The sequence below is a fragment of the Pezoporus flaviventris genome, unplaced genomic scaffold (genome assembly GCF_033815535.1).
Source record: "Pezoporus flaviventris isolate CSIRO_AGI_PZ_B2104156 unplaced genomic scaffold, CSIRO_AGI_Pfla_v1 ptg000066l, whole genome shotgun sequence".
In the NCBI taxonomy this organism is placed as follows: Eukaryota; Metazoa; Chordata; class Aves; order Psittaciformes; family Psittacidae; genus Pezoporus; species Pezoporus flaviventris.
The window spans coordinates 14,883,627-14,899,769 of NW_026892614.1; the positions used below are offsets into that span (position 1 = coordinate 14,883,627).

Genomic DNA, 16,143 nt, shown 5'->3' on the forward strand with positions numbered 1-16,143 from the left:
AAAAAAACCAAATACAAATCAAGAGAATAGGAAAAGTTTGAAAACAGGCTGTTTGAGAGAATCAGGTCACTCGATTGTAATCCTTTTGAACTTGTGAGTCTAGGCTTTATCAGCAGGATAGTTTCTGGTGGAAATTTGAGCCTCAAATGTTGATCTTCCTCACTGTAGTCGATGTCTGTTCATTGTGGATCCAGACAATTGAGCAATTGCAGTGCATGTATTCTTTTTCAGTTCCTGTCATCAGAATCTGCAACATATTGACTCAAGATGTAAAGCAAAGGATTACTTTTCACAAAAAATCAACATGCTTAACCCATTAGAAAAACTGTTTCCAAAGGTTGATTCATGGTTTCTCTAATATATGTGTCATTCTAATAGACACAAGTATTTCATTTAAGGTCTCCCTTTCCAGCCCTTCCAAAAAACCTTAAAAAAGGCAGGTATTTTCAGGTATTTATATTCATTATGAAATACTGAGGTTGAGTAACTCAATTAAAAAGGAAAAAACAATGCTGCTTTCTTCAGCTAATAATGATTGAAAATTAACTTATTGTCTAATCAAAGCTATATGTATAAAGCAAGTAGATGTAAATAAAAACAAAACCTTAGCAATATCTTTTAGTGTGAATTTTATTTTCATTCACATGAAAGTATAATTTTTTCATTAATATTTGTCATACCAACACACAACTTTGTCAATAGGTGAACTAGAGATGCCTATTTTCCACTAGGTTTGTGCCTCAAGGTTTGAGTTCCCAGGTGGAAGGTGCGATGTCTAAGTTCTTTCTAGTATCTTAATAACAAATTTCTAGAGTGCACTGGTAGGATCTCTCTTCTCTGTCCTGTTATCTCCTTTTCTTAAGTTTATAGGAGCTTGCTGCCCATGATGTCTCTACCTTACTACTTGATTTGGATGAAACTGGACTCAAATCTATAGAGAATGCAGAAAGAAATACATAAATACAAACATACAAAGTGATTGGGAAAGCTTCAACTAATTTCTTTCACTATTTCAAAATAAGGATTTTTTTGTATCATTGGCAACCAATGTTGAGTTGGTTGAGTCAGGCTGTTCGCAGGTATTTGGCATAAAAGTGCCATAAAAAAAAAAAATAAAAATTGGAGTTGCATTGGGATTTTGATATTTATCACAAATTTTCTAGTTCTCGTCTACTTGAATTACTTACATTATTAGAAGCACTGAGATTGAAAACATGGCTAGGAATCTTACTATGGTATTAATTTTCTTAAGGTATGTGTTACGAAAAAGGTATTTCTGCATGCAGTTGGCAGGTTCAGTTTTGATACAGTAGACACAGAATGTGATGGGTGAGAATAACAGACATATTCTTAGCCAGTGGTTGAATTGCAATCAATTTTTAGCTGATTCTAGTATTTTTAAATGGAATACATCTTAAAATTTTGATAAACCACTTCTTTTTTTTTTTCAGTGTAACGTAAGACTTGCTCATTTAATTGTTCTTTACAAAGCTGTGATACAAAATGGAGGTTCATTTGCCTTTTGTTTTCAATTCTATGGGAGCATGAGATTGCCAAGGTACTCTGCTGAACAGTATAAAGGCACTTTTTCCAAACCCCTTTCTAACAGTGTGCCCCTTCATTGCTTCATACTACTTTGTTACAGTAACTTTCCATATGAGCAACTATTTCTGAAGATCATCTCCTGGCTTGTGTCGTTATTTTTCTGGCAGCCAAACCTGGTCATTTTATTTGTAATCTTCAAACAAACTTCATGAGTTGTCTATAAAAAGTTGATGTAAGAGTTCATGCGTGTGCATGTGGTGTGCTTGTTCTCTGCTAGATGGTTTCATCTTAAATTTACTGGAAACATTGCTTTGACAGGAGAGGTGGGAAATAGAATGATTTGCAGATGCATTTCACTTACTTTACAATATGAAAGCAGCAAATGAACTACTATCTTTGGCAGCAAACAAACAGGCACTTTAAAAAGTATTTGTGATTGATCTTGTTTTATAGTCTCTGGTGTAGCATATCTACTTTTTTGCCCAGGCAAGTCATTCTGACATAATATAAACATAATGCACTGATTATTTCTTTTGGCCAGGATAACTGCCCCCTTCTGCCTAATTCTGGCCAAGAAGACTTTGATAAAGATGGCAAAGGAGATGCCTGTGATGAGGATGATGACAATGATGGTGTTGAAGATGACAAAGTAAGATATGTTTCTGTGTCTTCAGTACACTTGACCTAAACAACTGGCTTTAACAAAAACCATTACAATAGATGAGAGCTTTATTGTCCAGAACTTCAGCTGAGTTACTCTGCACTGCCTTTCCTGGATGATATCTGGTACATGGTAAAGCTGTGTTTGGTCAAAGGAGAGTAGCACTGTGAAGAGCAAAGCAGCCTGGGGAACCTGGGTGTGAATTATGTTCTCCATATCAGTTCTGGGTTCAGTTGTGTGCATAAAAACAGACCAGTAGCTTTGGCTTCTGTATTTTGCAATGGGAGGATGATAGGTCCGTCGTATTTGAAAAGCTGGTAAATACTACATCTGAGCTATGTTGGAAACAAGGGATGATGGGTAATAATAACAACTGTAAACACAGCCAGCATCAATGGCAAATGACAGGGAAAAAGTACCTAGCCTGGTTCATACTTTACTCCTCTACATCTGCCAGCAAAACTGAAATTAATTTTCCCGTAGAGTCCAAAAGGTAGACAGTCAGTCTAAACTTGTTCTCCCTGCACATCCAGCAAAAGGACAGAGGATCCACCAGAGTGGGATTCACCCTGCCTGTTCTGAACATGTTGAGAATGAGTGAATTGGTTTTAGGAGTTCACTGCGCCTCTTTATTTCCTTCAGAGGAAGCCTAGATGCCCTAGAGCTTCAGATGGTCAAAGTTGGGTTAGGCCTGTGTTCATGTAATGTTTCTGTTTGGAAGATTTCAAAAACAAAAGAATAATTTGATAAAAGAATATGATTTAGTACATAGATTTAAAAAAATTGTAGCCAGAACAATTGTTTTATGAACAATATATTTTTTTAATTGCCACTACATCTTGTCCTCGAGTATATAATTTATTTCTGAGGAATTTAAAATGTGTGAAAAGGCTATTTCCTAGTAAATCATTTTTGCTTTAGCAGAAAAAAAAGAGTTTCAATTTTTTTTCCATATGACTTCTGTTCAGATTCCATGATGCTGATGTAACCCTCACTAAAACTAATTAGGTTTGGTTTTATTGTTCTTTGCTTTCCACACCAAGTACTTCCTTGTGCCTTTGCAAAAGCCCATGTGTAATTTGAGGATGTGTGAAACATAAGAGTTTTTGTTCTGGCAAACTTCCAAATTAGGGAACAAACTAAAAAAAATTTTCAAAATTCCCCTAAAAGGCATGGTCCCAGGGAAAAAATATTCTGAGTCAATGATAGTATTTAAAATTAACTTTGCTTTTTTGAAACATTTTACATCTTACTATCATACACAGTATAGCAGAACCCACAAAAAAGTTGATCCTTTTTTAAATTGAAAAATCAAAATATGTGGTTTTAAAAGTGAGAATATTATTGCTAGTTTGTTCCAAAAAAAACCCCTCAGAGTAATAATTATTTTTTTCTCAGAAAATATAAAATGCAGCTGAAATTGGCCTGATTTTGCAACATGTTCTGGTTTTGTCTTTTTTAATAAAATAATGCACGTACAAGTAATACACTTTTGTTGAAATATGAATAGAGATTCAACTTAAAATGCCTATTGCTATCCTAGTGATATATGAACACATTCACATCATGTACTAAACCAGCTAGTGAATCAGTCTGTCCAGATGACACCCCATTACCACCAAGATTTTCAGTGAAAGTACAGCTTGTGCATTAAAAAAAATGTAAATTAATAGTTTGATTTTTGGTTGGTTTTTTTTTTTTTTGGCCTCTGTCCAAGCCTAAAAGGAAGAATTACCACTTCATAGTATGCTCACATGAGTTGTGATTTATATTCTGAAATCTTCTATTTCTTCTTACTTAGGACAATTGCCCTCTTCTGTTCAACCCTCGTCAGTTCGATTATGACAAGGATGAAGTTGGTGACCGCTGTGATAATTGCCCCTATGTGCACAACCCTGCTCAGATTGACACAGACAATAATGGGGAGGGTGACTCATGTGCTGTGGATATTGATGGAGATGGTATGCTTTCAATTTTGCAAATTATATGCTGTTCCATGAGTATACTTTGCTTTATGTCCAGTAAGATGGGCTACCTGCTTTTATACATGGAATAAAATTGGGCATAGCAGCTCAAAAAGGCAGAAAAGAAGACCTGAATTTCATCTGTTCTGTGTCGCCAGAAAGTCCCTAGATAACTACAACGAATATTATCGAAGAATAATTCACAGCAAGTCTTTTATCAGTGTAACCCTAAGAAAAAAATATTTGTCTGTGTTCCAAAGTAATCAGTGTGTAATATAACATTTCTGTTGACTTCTTTTTTCCTTTTTAGGGAGGTAAAATAGCATCAGAACATCCAGGCATTTAAGACAATGCCTGTAGGAAATCAATCCTCTTTGCTATAAGTGTAAAGCAAAGCCCACAGTAATCCAAATACACATTTTTGTGTGTCTTAAAATAATACTAAAGGTGCTTATTTCATCTACCAGTGCATGCCTATATAACTCATATTTGATCAGATTTATGGAGGGGAGGAAAGCACTTAAATGTCTCTCAAAAAATTGTGAGAATAAGGAAGTACTAGAAGCTGAAGGAATCCAGTTTTGTATTTCCTTCAGTAACAGTTTAAACTTCTGGATGCTTATTTGACTTGAACTTCTGAACATTTTGAAGTCGTCTCATCCCTGCGATCTTCAGGTTCTTAGTAATACTTAGAGATAGATCTGAATTTGAAGAAAATTTGAAGTGTAATCATATGCTATTGGCTGAAAAAATTATGCAAACATCCAGGGGCCATATAATATACGAAAGGGTTCTTTTATCCTTTCCAGAGAGATATGCCAGTATGTTGCAGTAGTCAGAAAACTTGTGAACCCCTTAAGAGCCTTCCTTCTTTACTAGTGACTCCTACAGTTGTGTGTGTGGCTGGCTGTGCTGGATGCTATATCATTCTGATTTTTTCTGATCTTTTCAATCTTTTTTCCTTTTTTTTTTTTCCTTCATAGACATTTTTAATGAACGAGATAATTGTCCTTACGTCTATAACACAGACCAGAGTGATACAGATGGTGATGGAGTTGGTGATCAGTGTGATAATTGTCCCTTGATGCATAATCCAGACCAGGTAAATGTTAGAGATCATTTCCTTAATGGTAATATCAGAACAAGAGTAGAGAAAAGAACATGAAAATTGTTATCAGTCCCTGTTTACTGCAGAGCTGAAGAAGAGGACCTGTATTGCTAATATTCACATCTCAGGTTGTCAGATCTCTTTGCAGCAGATTGTTCTGGGTTCAGCAGTAGCAGTAGTAGATGAAATGGAAGTAAGAGTGATGATGTCTTTCAATTCATCTTTAAGCCTTTGGTGAACTGCTTTATTGTCCCATGGCAAGTGATTACAGCCTCAGGGCTACATTTGATATGTCTGAGTTTGCTGGTTGATGTGCAGATAAGTAATGTCAAGTGTACAGAAGCAATAAGAAAATGTGCTGCCCAGACTGACACTCCCCTGTGATCTCTAGAATGAGAACAATGAAGATGATTGTGGCCAAAGACTTGCCCTGGAAATGTCTTTGGGACCAGATCTTGTGCACTGATGGCAGGATAAGTGGCCATACTAGTTTGAAAATGTTTAGTAACCCTAATAAATTTACTCTTCAAATTTTTTTGGGTAGACTGATGCAGATAATGACCTTGTTGGTGACCAGTGTGACAACAATGAGGACATAGATGAAGATGGCCACCAGAACAACCAGGATAACTGCCCTTACATCCCCAATGCAAACCAGGCTGACCATGATAAAGATGGTAAAGGAGATGCCTGTGATCCTGATGATGATAATGATGGTGTCCCAGATGACAGGGACAATTGTCGTCTTAGATACAACCCTGAGCAGGAGGATTCTGATGGTAAGAACAATAGCATATCTATTTAATTTAGTTCTTAGTATCCGATGATCTTGGATTATTAATATATGATAAAGAGAGAGACTTCAGCTCAAACCATGCTGTTTTTGACATTTGAGACACTATCGACTTCAGTGGAACTGAACTGTCCAGTTTGGTCCAGGGTCAGAGCAGTAGAACAGAAGAACATCTTTAACAAATACAAAAAGAAAAAAAACCTTTTTTTTTGTGTACTTATGATATTCCCTTTGAATTGAAATATTAAAAATCTGGGAAAATATTTCAAATAGAAGTTTTAAAAAGTTAAAAATTAGCTGTTTTTCTTTCCAAACATTATATTCTGAAAATCAGAATAAGAAAAGAATATGGTTTACTGCTCTGCTTTATTTTGAAAACCAGACTATTTCACCAGGTTTTTTAGGTCTAAGCTTCTTTTTAATTTTTAACTGTTTTGGTAAAAAAAAAAAACACAACAACAACAACAACAAAAAAGAGTTTCTGTGAGCAGCTTTTCTCAAATTTGCTTTATAAGTAGCCTTAAATATGTCTCAACGATGTACATGTCTGTTTTTAAAATAGTCATATCACAGTTCAAAAAATGGATATACAATTGTTCTTTTCTCCAATTCTGTGGTGAAATGTTGCTGGTTACTCTCAAACAGCCTTTCTCTGTGCTTGGCGGTATTTCAGTAATGAAATAGTGATGACAGTTTCATAATCATAAATGTCATTTAGAAAACATTTATGATCTATTGAAAACCAGCATAGTATGTCTACAAGTAATGGCCCTTGTAGTAAATACAGGTGAGCAATTTCTGTTCTGAGTTATACAGCTTGCTGGAGTCATTCCATGGTGAGATTGGAAGAAGAATTTGGTACCTACACAATACAGTTTTAGGTACCTTTAGAAAGATAAAATTCTGAGCACTGACTCTTTTCCCTCTGGCAGTAGGAAGTTTGTAGTCAGTAGTAGTTTTTAAATTACTTAACCCTTCAGTCCAATTATATATTTGGAATATAGTTGTACTTGCTCTGGAATCACCCCTTAATTTCAGAAGTATTTCAGAATAAAGGTGCCCCCAAACTGGGATAGCTTGTTGTAGTCATCTGTCATCTGGGTCTTGAGGGAGGCTGCATTTAAGTATGGAGTAAGGATCGCAAAAAGCATAAATATAAACAGTTTAGCGAGCTCATCACTGTCATTAGTGGTAGGTCCAACAGAAGTCTTGGAAAAGCAATAAATAAAGCCAAAAGATGCTCCCATGCTCTGAAGATGTGAGCTATAGCATATGAAGATGAGGCTCTGGAGAGAGCTCTTGGACATGGCTGGGTAAACAAACACTTTCTAACTTTCCTTGACATAGAGTCAATGTAGTCAGCAGCAGCTCAGTACCAAATGAACATCAGCAGGACTTTTCAGCAAATAATTAGATTCTCCTGTGACTCAAGAATTACCTCTTTCATATTGGCAAAGAGAATAAAATTGGAAATTCATTCTCTTTTCTCCAATAAGTACCAAGACAAACAGGTGCAGGAGCACACAGCTGGTCAGGATTGAAGTTCTCCATGGCTGATTGCCAGAGTGGAAAATGGGACCATTTTATCATGTATCTGAACTGCAGAGTGTCTTTGAGATACTAGATGCTTCATCTTTTCCTGACTTTTTTGTGTTGGTTTTTTTTGGCTGTTGCCTAAAGCTCATTCTGCTGCTTTCTCTGTGAAAGCTTTATACTTGGACAATGCTGTGCTGGTTAGGCTTAATTATGTAGCTTTCCATTTGTCTGTGAAGCATCTAGTAGCAGGTCAGTATTGAATGAGCTGGATCATTGCTATTTCCTATTGTGTTAATTCCCATGTTCTTAGAGCAGTCACAAATACCTTAAAAGCAGCTGCACAGCTGCATGAGGATAGAAACAAATTAGCTGACAGTTCTGGTTTTATGTTAGTACCCAGTGTAATATCCAGTGGTTTCTGTTATAAAAGTTGGAGCCATTTGCAAATTTGTTTCTGTACTTGTCTAGCAAAGATTTTCTGCTATATTTTCAAGTGTTTGTATTGTTATATGCCACTGAATAATAGTGGCATTGGCAATGAGTTTTTTTTTTTAGATGCCTTCTTTCCACACCTACTGTTCAAGGCAAGGCATCTCTCCAATATTATTGGTAAATTAAGAAAGGAAATAATTTTTTGTCTTTTTTCAGAAATACTGAGTATAGTAAAAGTACTGGGCAGAAGCACAACTGTAGCTGAACTCTATGGATGTATTTTTAGGTTCTCTAAAAACTTATGCAATTCATGTAACAAAACTTAGGATTTCCATTTCTCCAAGGCTAGTCCTATTGGATACAGTGCTTCTTTATTTTTTCTTACATTTTTCTGAAGCACCACGTTTTCTTTAAGACAAGTTGCTCTACCCACGAGTAAAGGACTAAGAGTGTCTTTCAAAATACTACAAAATATTGCAGTATTTTACTGCAATACTGTCTCCACTTTCTTTTGACATCTGGGTGACACTTCTGCAGTCTGAAGCACCTTAGATGGAACAAATCTTGAGACAGAGATAAAAGTCTGAAAATATTTAATATCTTCAATAGTATATACAGATTTAGCAATGTGCAGGAAGATTAAGTTTTTAATGCTATTGTTTGAATTCATTTACACTGCACATATTAATGTGGCATTGTATCCACATCTGGGACAAATCAAACTGAAAATGTAATACAAGAATTAGTGAATTACATAGACATAGTAAACTTCCAACTTTTCCCACCCTGATTCCAAAGCAGCATGTGGTCTGGGGCCAGATTGATCATTGTCATAAACCACTGACAGGACAGTTTATTGACGATTTTGGCCCTGATCTAAGTTGATGATTTCTTCCAGTCATTACCAGCAAAATATCAAATTGACTTTTAGAGAATGAAGTTTTCTTTGGAGTCATTCGGAGTGTTCTTTGAGAAACAAGAGAATAACATACTTATGTTTATCATAAATTTCTTCCATCACTGGGAGAGCTCCTAGGAAGGCTGGATAAATTGTTAACGATTGCATCTGTTTATTCACATTGCTTATAGGTGATGGCAGAGGTGATATTTGCAAAGATGACTTTGACGATGACAATGTCCCAGATATTTATGATGTTTGCCCTGAAAACAATGCTATAAGTGAGACTGATTTCAGAAAGTTCCAGATGGTCCCACTGGACCCCAAGGGAACAGCTCAGATTGATCCCAACTGGGTTATTCGCCACCAAGGCAAGGAACTGGTACAGACTGCCAACTCTGATCCTGGAATAGCTGTAGGTGAGTATCTGAAGTCAGGTGTTGTCTTCAGAAAACGAACCAGTGATCTGGTGATAAGGAAAGGAAAAAGTAAAAAGGTAGATAAACACACCTTTTTGGTGCTGCAAGCAAGTATGGGAACAATGTATATGCCCAAATGAAAACCAGGTCAATGCTGTTTGCCTTTGACTATTTATCTGATTACTGACTGTAACACACATAAAATACCCAGTTGAAGAACTTGATATAAGTATAGTGCCTGCTGTCTTCAATGTCCCTTGTAAACAACTTATTTCCCTCCAGAAGCCTCCATGTAATAGGTAGGCAAGTGTAATTACTTCCTCTCCTACAGGTAAGAAAACTCAAAAGGATAGTTTATGACTTCTAGCAAAACTCAGGATAGACCTGGCACTCTTTGGTGTGGGTGGCTGGGCTCAGCATGGTAACTCAATGGTTTGTCGCTTTTGTCTTCTCCCAGGCTATGATGAGTTCAGCTCTGTTGACTTCAGTGGGACATTCTATGTTAACACAGATCGTGATGATGATTATGCTGGCTTTGTGTTTGGCTACCAGTCCAGCAGTCGGTTTTATGTTCTCATGTGGAAGCAGGTCACTCAAACCTACTGGGAGGACAAGCCCACCAGGGCTTATGGCTATTCTGGTGTGTCACTCAAAGTAGTAAATTCAACAACTGGTGCTGGTGAACACTTGAGAAATGCCCTCTGGCACACAGGAAACACACCTGGACAGGTGAGAGATTTAAAACTTCAGGCCAACAGTGCATGACAACTATTTTAAGAATAAGGGAGGTGTCTCAAAGAATTTCTTTTCCCACCTCAGTTTTTGTAGACATTTATCAGCTTTTCTTCAATTCCCACATTACTAGTGTCAATAATATTTGCATTGTGTTTCAAAGAAAACATTACAAGTATAAAAAACTATAAGTGGAAAAAATTACAAAAGGGAAAATGTGATGTGGTCCAAAGAAAGGAGTGAGAGGTCTCAGTTATCCACAAATCCTTTGTGAACTCTGTATTGGCACTTGCTTCTTTGGCGTTCCAGCTTGTTTCGATTATACGTGGAGTTCAGTAGCCAGTGACAGCCAAAGAGAAAATAAATGAAAACAGTGAGGAAAAACTGGCGCTGCTCCAAATAGGGCCCAGTCGTGGAAGAAATTCATGCCTTTTGGAAATTAGTGGAGCTTTGTGTGTAGATGGGAATTTAGAACTTAGGGGCTCCTTGCAGGAAGAGGACCCTGACTGAGTGGAAGCAATTTCAAGGAGCAGACCACAGGCAGTAACATCTGTGCAAGCTGCAATCCCTCTTCTTTGGTGGAGTCACTCATACAAATAGGAAAGTTAACACTGACTCTGGCAGCATGGGTGTGTATGTGCAAACAAAGGCAGGACTTCCTAAGGGAAGTCAGGTTTGATGCTGTAATGGTCTTCAGTGACTTCAGCTATGAAACTACAGATGAGTAACTGATCAATAATTTAAGATGTAAATATTCATTACTCTGCCCCTATAAGAGAGGTTTGGGGATCATACCATTGAATATTAAACACTATTTTCAGTTTCATGCTCTGCAGCAAATGAGCTTTGGCTGCAAGTACAGTTTCTATAGTGGATGTACTGGAGCACAGTCTGTTCTAATAAGCCATTTGTATTCCTACTGTAGGTGCGCACATTGTGGCATGATCCCAAGAACATTGGCTGGAAAGATTATACTGCTTACCGGTGGCATTTGATTCATAGACCTAAAACAGGATTAATAAAGTAAGAAATGTTTCTGCACCTCTATTTTCTAGTAGCAAAACTTTTGTCTCTCTTGGTATAAGAGCTATGCTATCAGTTTCTTTGTCAGTTCTGATAATGATAATACTTGTGTGACAGTTTGTTATAGTATTTTGGGGGCATTTTGTTACCCTTATTCTAAGTTATTTTTCTTTTCAGCTGTTTTCAATTTAGTCTGGATGGTTCAGTATGTACATCAGATAAATATTATTGAATTAAAGAAAGCAAGAAATTTCTGGGAAAAAAGAAAAAAAAAGCTTTTCTGTAAAGGAACCAAAAATTCCAGAGCAAAACTAAAGCAAGATTAGAACACGAGATTCCTCCGCAGCCTCTGGAATTTGAATGAATGAAATTAATCAGAACCATCAGAATTGCCACAGGGAAGTAGGCCAATGGCTTGTCTACTTCAGCATCCTGTCTCCCATAGTGGCTTATATGGAATGCTGCAGAAGTAGCTATGTGCACATCTGTAATACACACAACAAGGTGCTATGTCATATGACTTTCCTTAGAGCCCAGCTGCTTATCTAATATTCCAAAGAATGAGCATTAACCGTCCCTGTCAATTTTATCTTCTACTAACTACAGGACCTATAAAGGGTGTTTTCCATGTGGCAGAGTATGAACTTACCTCTTAAGGTCTTGTTTGTGCTTATAGCAGTTATTCGTTTTGATGTAAGAGAGAAAGGGTAAACAAATCTGGATGCACTAAGTTGCTAAAAGTTACCTGTTTCTTGGAAAGAAAATAATTTCTTTATGCGTGAAAGTATTGCAGTGCAAAGAATTGACTGATACAGGTCAAAAGGAAAGTTGAGTTTTTCATTCATGTTGCTGTTATCTGTATCCTCATTTGCAGAATCTTCTTAGTGTCAGACAAAGCATGTTTCAACTGGTAACCCATTAAATTATTCTAGCATGACAAAGTCTATGATCCAGGGCATTAAATTCCTTAATTCTTTAGGGTGGTTTTATAGATAATAAAATCAATCATTTCACTAATATAGTCATGAAACCATTTTATTTGTACAAAAGTAGCAATTTCTTATTAACATGTTTTGAGCTACATGTTCTTGGTTTGGTTTTGTTTTTTTTTTGGTGGGATAAAAGATTTATTAAACTCTTTCCATATGTTTTGGGGTTTTGAAATATCGAGGATTACATTAAATAGGGTTACTTGAATATGAAAACCTGTCATTCTTTTTGCTGTTCTTTTTACAGGCCGTTAAATACAGATTTCAGGATGCAGTTTCATACTTCTCTTTGGGCACTTTTCAGAAAATAAGACACTTTAAGATATAGCAAGTGCTGTATATGAATTCCATCCTAAGCAGAAATCTCCCTAATCCTTGATTTACAGGAAGTTGCTTAAGTGTTTTAGTCTTCCTATGAAGCCATGTATTTCTGCTTTGTATAACTAATGTATTAATTGAAGCAGTACCATGATCCCTTCCTCTAGAGACTTCTTTAACTAACAGACTATGGAGTCTTTTCTTATTTGACCCTAAAGCTATTTTAAGAGACTGAGAGCCTAAGAACTTTGACTATCTCAAGGTCTCCCATGAGAACTGGAGAATCCAAGCTCAAGGAACTGCAGTCTATCTGATAGAGAAGGAAAATGAAGAAATGTCTTGGTCTTTTGGCTTCAAGTTAGGTGTCCAAAACACTGCAAGAAACAGTCAACTCTTCCCCCTAAAACAACAAAACTCAAACCAGCCCACCAAAACCTCTACAGACATCCCCCCCACACACACGTTCTCTTTCTTTTCCAATTTATTATTAGTCTAGTCATTTGTGTCCAAACCCTTCCAGCTATCATTAAGCTCTTAAAATGTCTGAAATTGAGATTCAGCATATCTCCAATTAATGTTTAGTTTTACTCAAGGGATGGTTCTTACAATTTTAGATGTTGGCCCTTGCACCTAAAGATAAATAAATCAGCCATTCAGACAGCTGTGAAGATGACTTTGCTAAGTGATGTGGCAAGGTCTTGTGCTAACCTCTGTGTTCACAGGGACAAGGGCTTATCAATGAATGCTAGCACATGACATAGTTCATTCCAGGAGACATGACTTCAAAATAAAGAATTGGGAAATCTTTTGCAGATGGTGTGCTTGAAATTACTTATGGAACAGCTCCACTGCTTCTGATTAATGTGTTGTGGCTGCCAGCCAGGTGGGCGTGAGATAGAGATGAGAAGTGATTCTTACAATGCAATTGGGTTTTCTGGTGCCTTGTTAAAATTAATTCTGTTTTAGTTCTTGGGAACTGTCAGCAACACTGAACACTGTTTTATTCTTCTTGTCTAATTTAGATTATGTTGTTCTTTACAGAGTTTTAGTGTATGAAGGGAAACAAGTCATGGTGGATTCTGGACCAATCTATGATACAACATTTGCTGGTGGACGATTAGGCCTTTTTGTCTTCTCTCAAGAGATGGTCTATTTCTCTGACCTCAAATATGAATGCAGAGGTTAGTTACAGAAAATGTCTGGAGAATGCTGAAGACTTTGATAACCTGTGGAGCAGAGTGAAATATGGAAACTAAAAGTATCCTGTAGTTACTGAAAGCAATATGTAATATCATAACATGGAGTAAACCTTGATTTATTGAAATACCATGAATGCCCTTTGCCCATATAATAATCTCAATTTAAATAACAAAAATCAGATGTTTTAATGCTACCCACCTGGAAAAAATGAGATTGAAATCTCTAAGCAAGATACGTTCTTAGAATTCTCTGTATACATTTGCTTTCCTTTGTAGGCTATTTCAGTGTGTCCTGCGGGCAGAGCTACTTCTGGATCATCCCTCATTCAAGAGGCATGAAGGGGAAAGCAGATATTTTTTAATGAGCATGTCTGTCTATAGTGCCTTGTCTGAAATGTTTTGAAATATGAAAATGCTTTCCCAGGGTTTCTTCTATGTTATTTTTATATACATTTAGATATGTAGGTGCACATACACATACGTGTATGTCTTGCTACACAGGCAGATACCTATTTTTATGTAAGTGCTCTCACATTTGTAGAAAATGCAGAACAGGAAAAACATTGTGTGGATCTTGGTTGTACCATAATGGAGCTCTTTTCTTGTGTTTGACTATCTAACCAAATAAAGCAATCACAATTAATACCTTTTTTCCCATTTCTTTCAGATGCTTGAGCAATGGTTGCTGCATTACCAGCAAAGTACTGTAAATGCTATGCAACCTAGACACCTCAGTACATCCTGGTACTCCCAGTTTCTATTTTTGTGTACCTCCTGTCCTCTGTCCTCGTGCTCCACCCACCAGGTACCTCCCTGCTGCCAGGAGTGCCTCAGCCATCCCTTCACCCAAGTGCCTTCTCACAGCCAGGATTAATGAAACCTAAATGTGAGCATCTGACCCACCACTGAAGCAGTAGCAGATTGATACATTAGAAAACTTCTGTAGAGTGAAAACATGGGGTTTTATTTGTCTTTTTTCAAGGAATGACGTTTACATATAAAAATGTAATTACTTAATGTATTTATATATATGGAGAAAAAGAGGGGGGTGATGATTGTCAGTCATTAAGTGAGGAAAAATGTGTTTGAATAAGTTTTTAGGTGTATGATTGACACTTCCTTGTTCTGATCAGGACTGGACTTCAATAACACGAGGCTTCTGGGTCTAACTTTAGCAAAGTGATGGAGGGCTACACCAACGGTGTCTATAATAACAGTGAAAATGCCTTTGAGTAATAAAGATCAACTATGAACACTTCTCGATCCAAAAAGATGTTCTTTAGCTGATGAAGATGCTTTTACACCTATTAAAATTACAGTTGGTAGAAATGCCAGATTTGAAACTTAAAGCCTAGTAGGAGCTTAATTCAGGCCAAACACAATCTAGAAACTCCCATGTGAAAGGGAAGAATGAGTCATGTAAGCATGCAAAGCCATCACTATTGTCTGACTTTCAAAAATTTATTTCCAATTGTTCTGTTTCCATCATATTTTGCATTCCCTTGTAATAAAGAATATGCAGTGACCATGTGGAGCAAAATGAAACTGAACCACTTTCCCCACCTCTGCTGCAAAAAGCACTTTGAGATCCTGAATCGTAATGTGGGTTTTTGAAAAGGTGGCAAGGCCACTATTACTTAATTTGGTAATGTATGAATCTAAGGTTCCACTTATAAATATTTTGTTAGTATTTATTAAGATTATCACACAGAGCTATCTTCTCTGATAATTTATTTTAAAGCATGTCATATAATGCATCAGTAATACATACACAAATAATATTTTAAAGCTGTTTGTAAAAGCATATCACAATATGTAGATTTTGTCAAAGCATGGTATACACTTAAGCATAGTTTCATGGGTTATGTTCATGTATACTTTAAAGTTGAATAATAATAAGGAATTTATAAATGGAACCTTAATATATATATCCAGTTACCCTAATTTTAATATTTTGTATTGATACCTATGTCTGCTGTATATAGAACTTCTTAAATAATGCTGAAGGGATACCAGTGTTTATTCTAAACAGATACAACAGTTACTCAGATATACAATAGTATAAACATGCTTAACTTTGCTTGTTTTGTTTAAGTTGTATGAGCTTTCTTCACAAAAAGAACACACACTGGTGTAATTTTATTCATAGATGGGTTAACTAATGGAATAATACAGGACCTCTGCCACCTTGTAGGGCAAAGTGAGCTAAATTTTCTCCCTTGAAATAGATCTTGTTGCTATATTCATTAGAAAGGAATCCACGGTTACTGGCTTTATTGCACATTTTATAGTGTTCATATTATCAAATCTTTTTTTTTTGGGGGGGGGGGGGGCAGGATTTGTTTCAAACTTTTTTTTTCCTGTTTTTTGTTTGCTTTTGTTTGGTTTTTTTTTTGCCCCTTTTTTAAGGTTTTTAAACGTTTCAGTTTCTTTCTTTTGGTGTTTCAAATTGTGTACCTATGTCCCAAGCAGAAGGGAGGGTGACTTCATTAAATGTAGTGATTGTAATGGCTGTGTAGGGTTTTT

At 36.4% G+C, this 16,143-nt stretch overlaps 1 protein-coding gene across 1 annotated transcript in view; it reads left to right on the forward strand.

Annotated features, from left to right (window-relative positions):
* The window catches only part of THBS2 (thrombospondin 2), a 30,375-nt gene extending 15,409 nt beyond the window's left edge, over positions 1–14,966 (forward strand). Inside the window, exons 13-21 of the mRNA XM_061471336.1 lie at positions 2,087–2,194; positions 4,008–4,167; positions 5,154–5,272; positions 5,823–6,057; positions 9,129–9,356; positions 9,814–10,085; positions 11,014–11,111; positions 13,460–13,599; positions 14,285–14,966. Of these exons, the coding sequence (XP_061327320.1) occupies positions 2,087–2,194; positions 4,008–4,167; positions 5,154–5,272; positions 5,823–6,057; positions 9,129–9,356; positions 9,814–10,085; positions 11,014–11,111; positions 13,460–13,599; positions 14,285–14,292 (1,368 nt within the window). The 3' untranslated portion in view covers positions 14,293–14,966. The remainder of the gene's footprint in view (positions 1–2,086; positions 2,195–4,007; positions 4,168–5,153; positions 5,273–5,822; positions 6,058–9,128; positions 9,357–9,813; positions 10,086–11,013; positions 11,112–13,459; positions 13,600–14,284) is intronic.
* Positions 14,967–16,143: the final 1,177 nt, after the last annotated feature.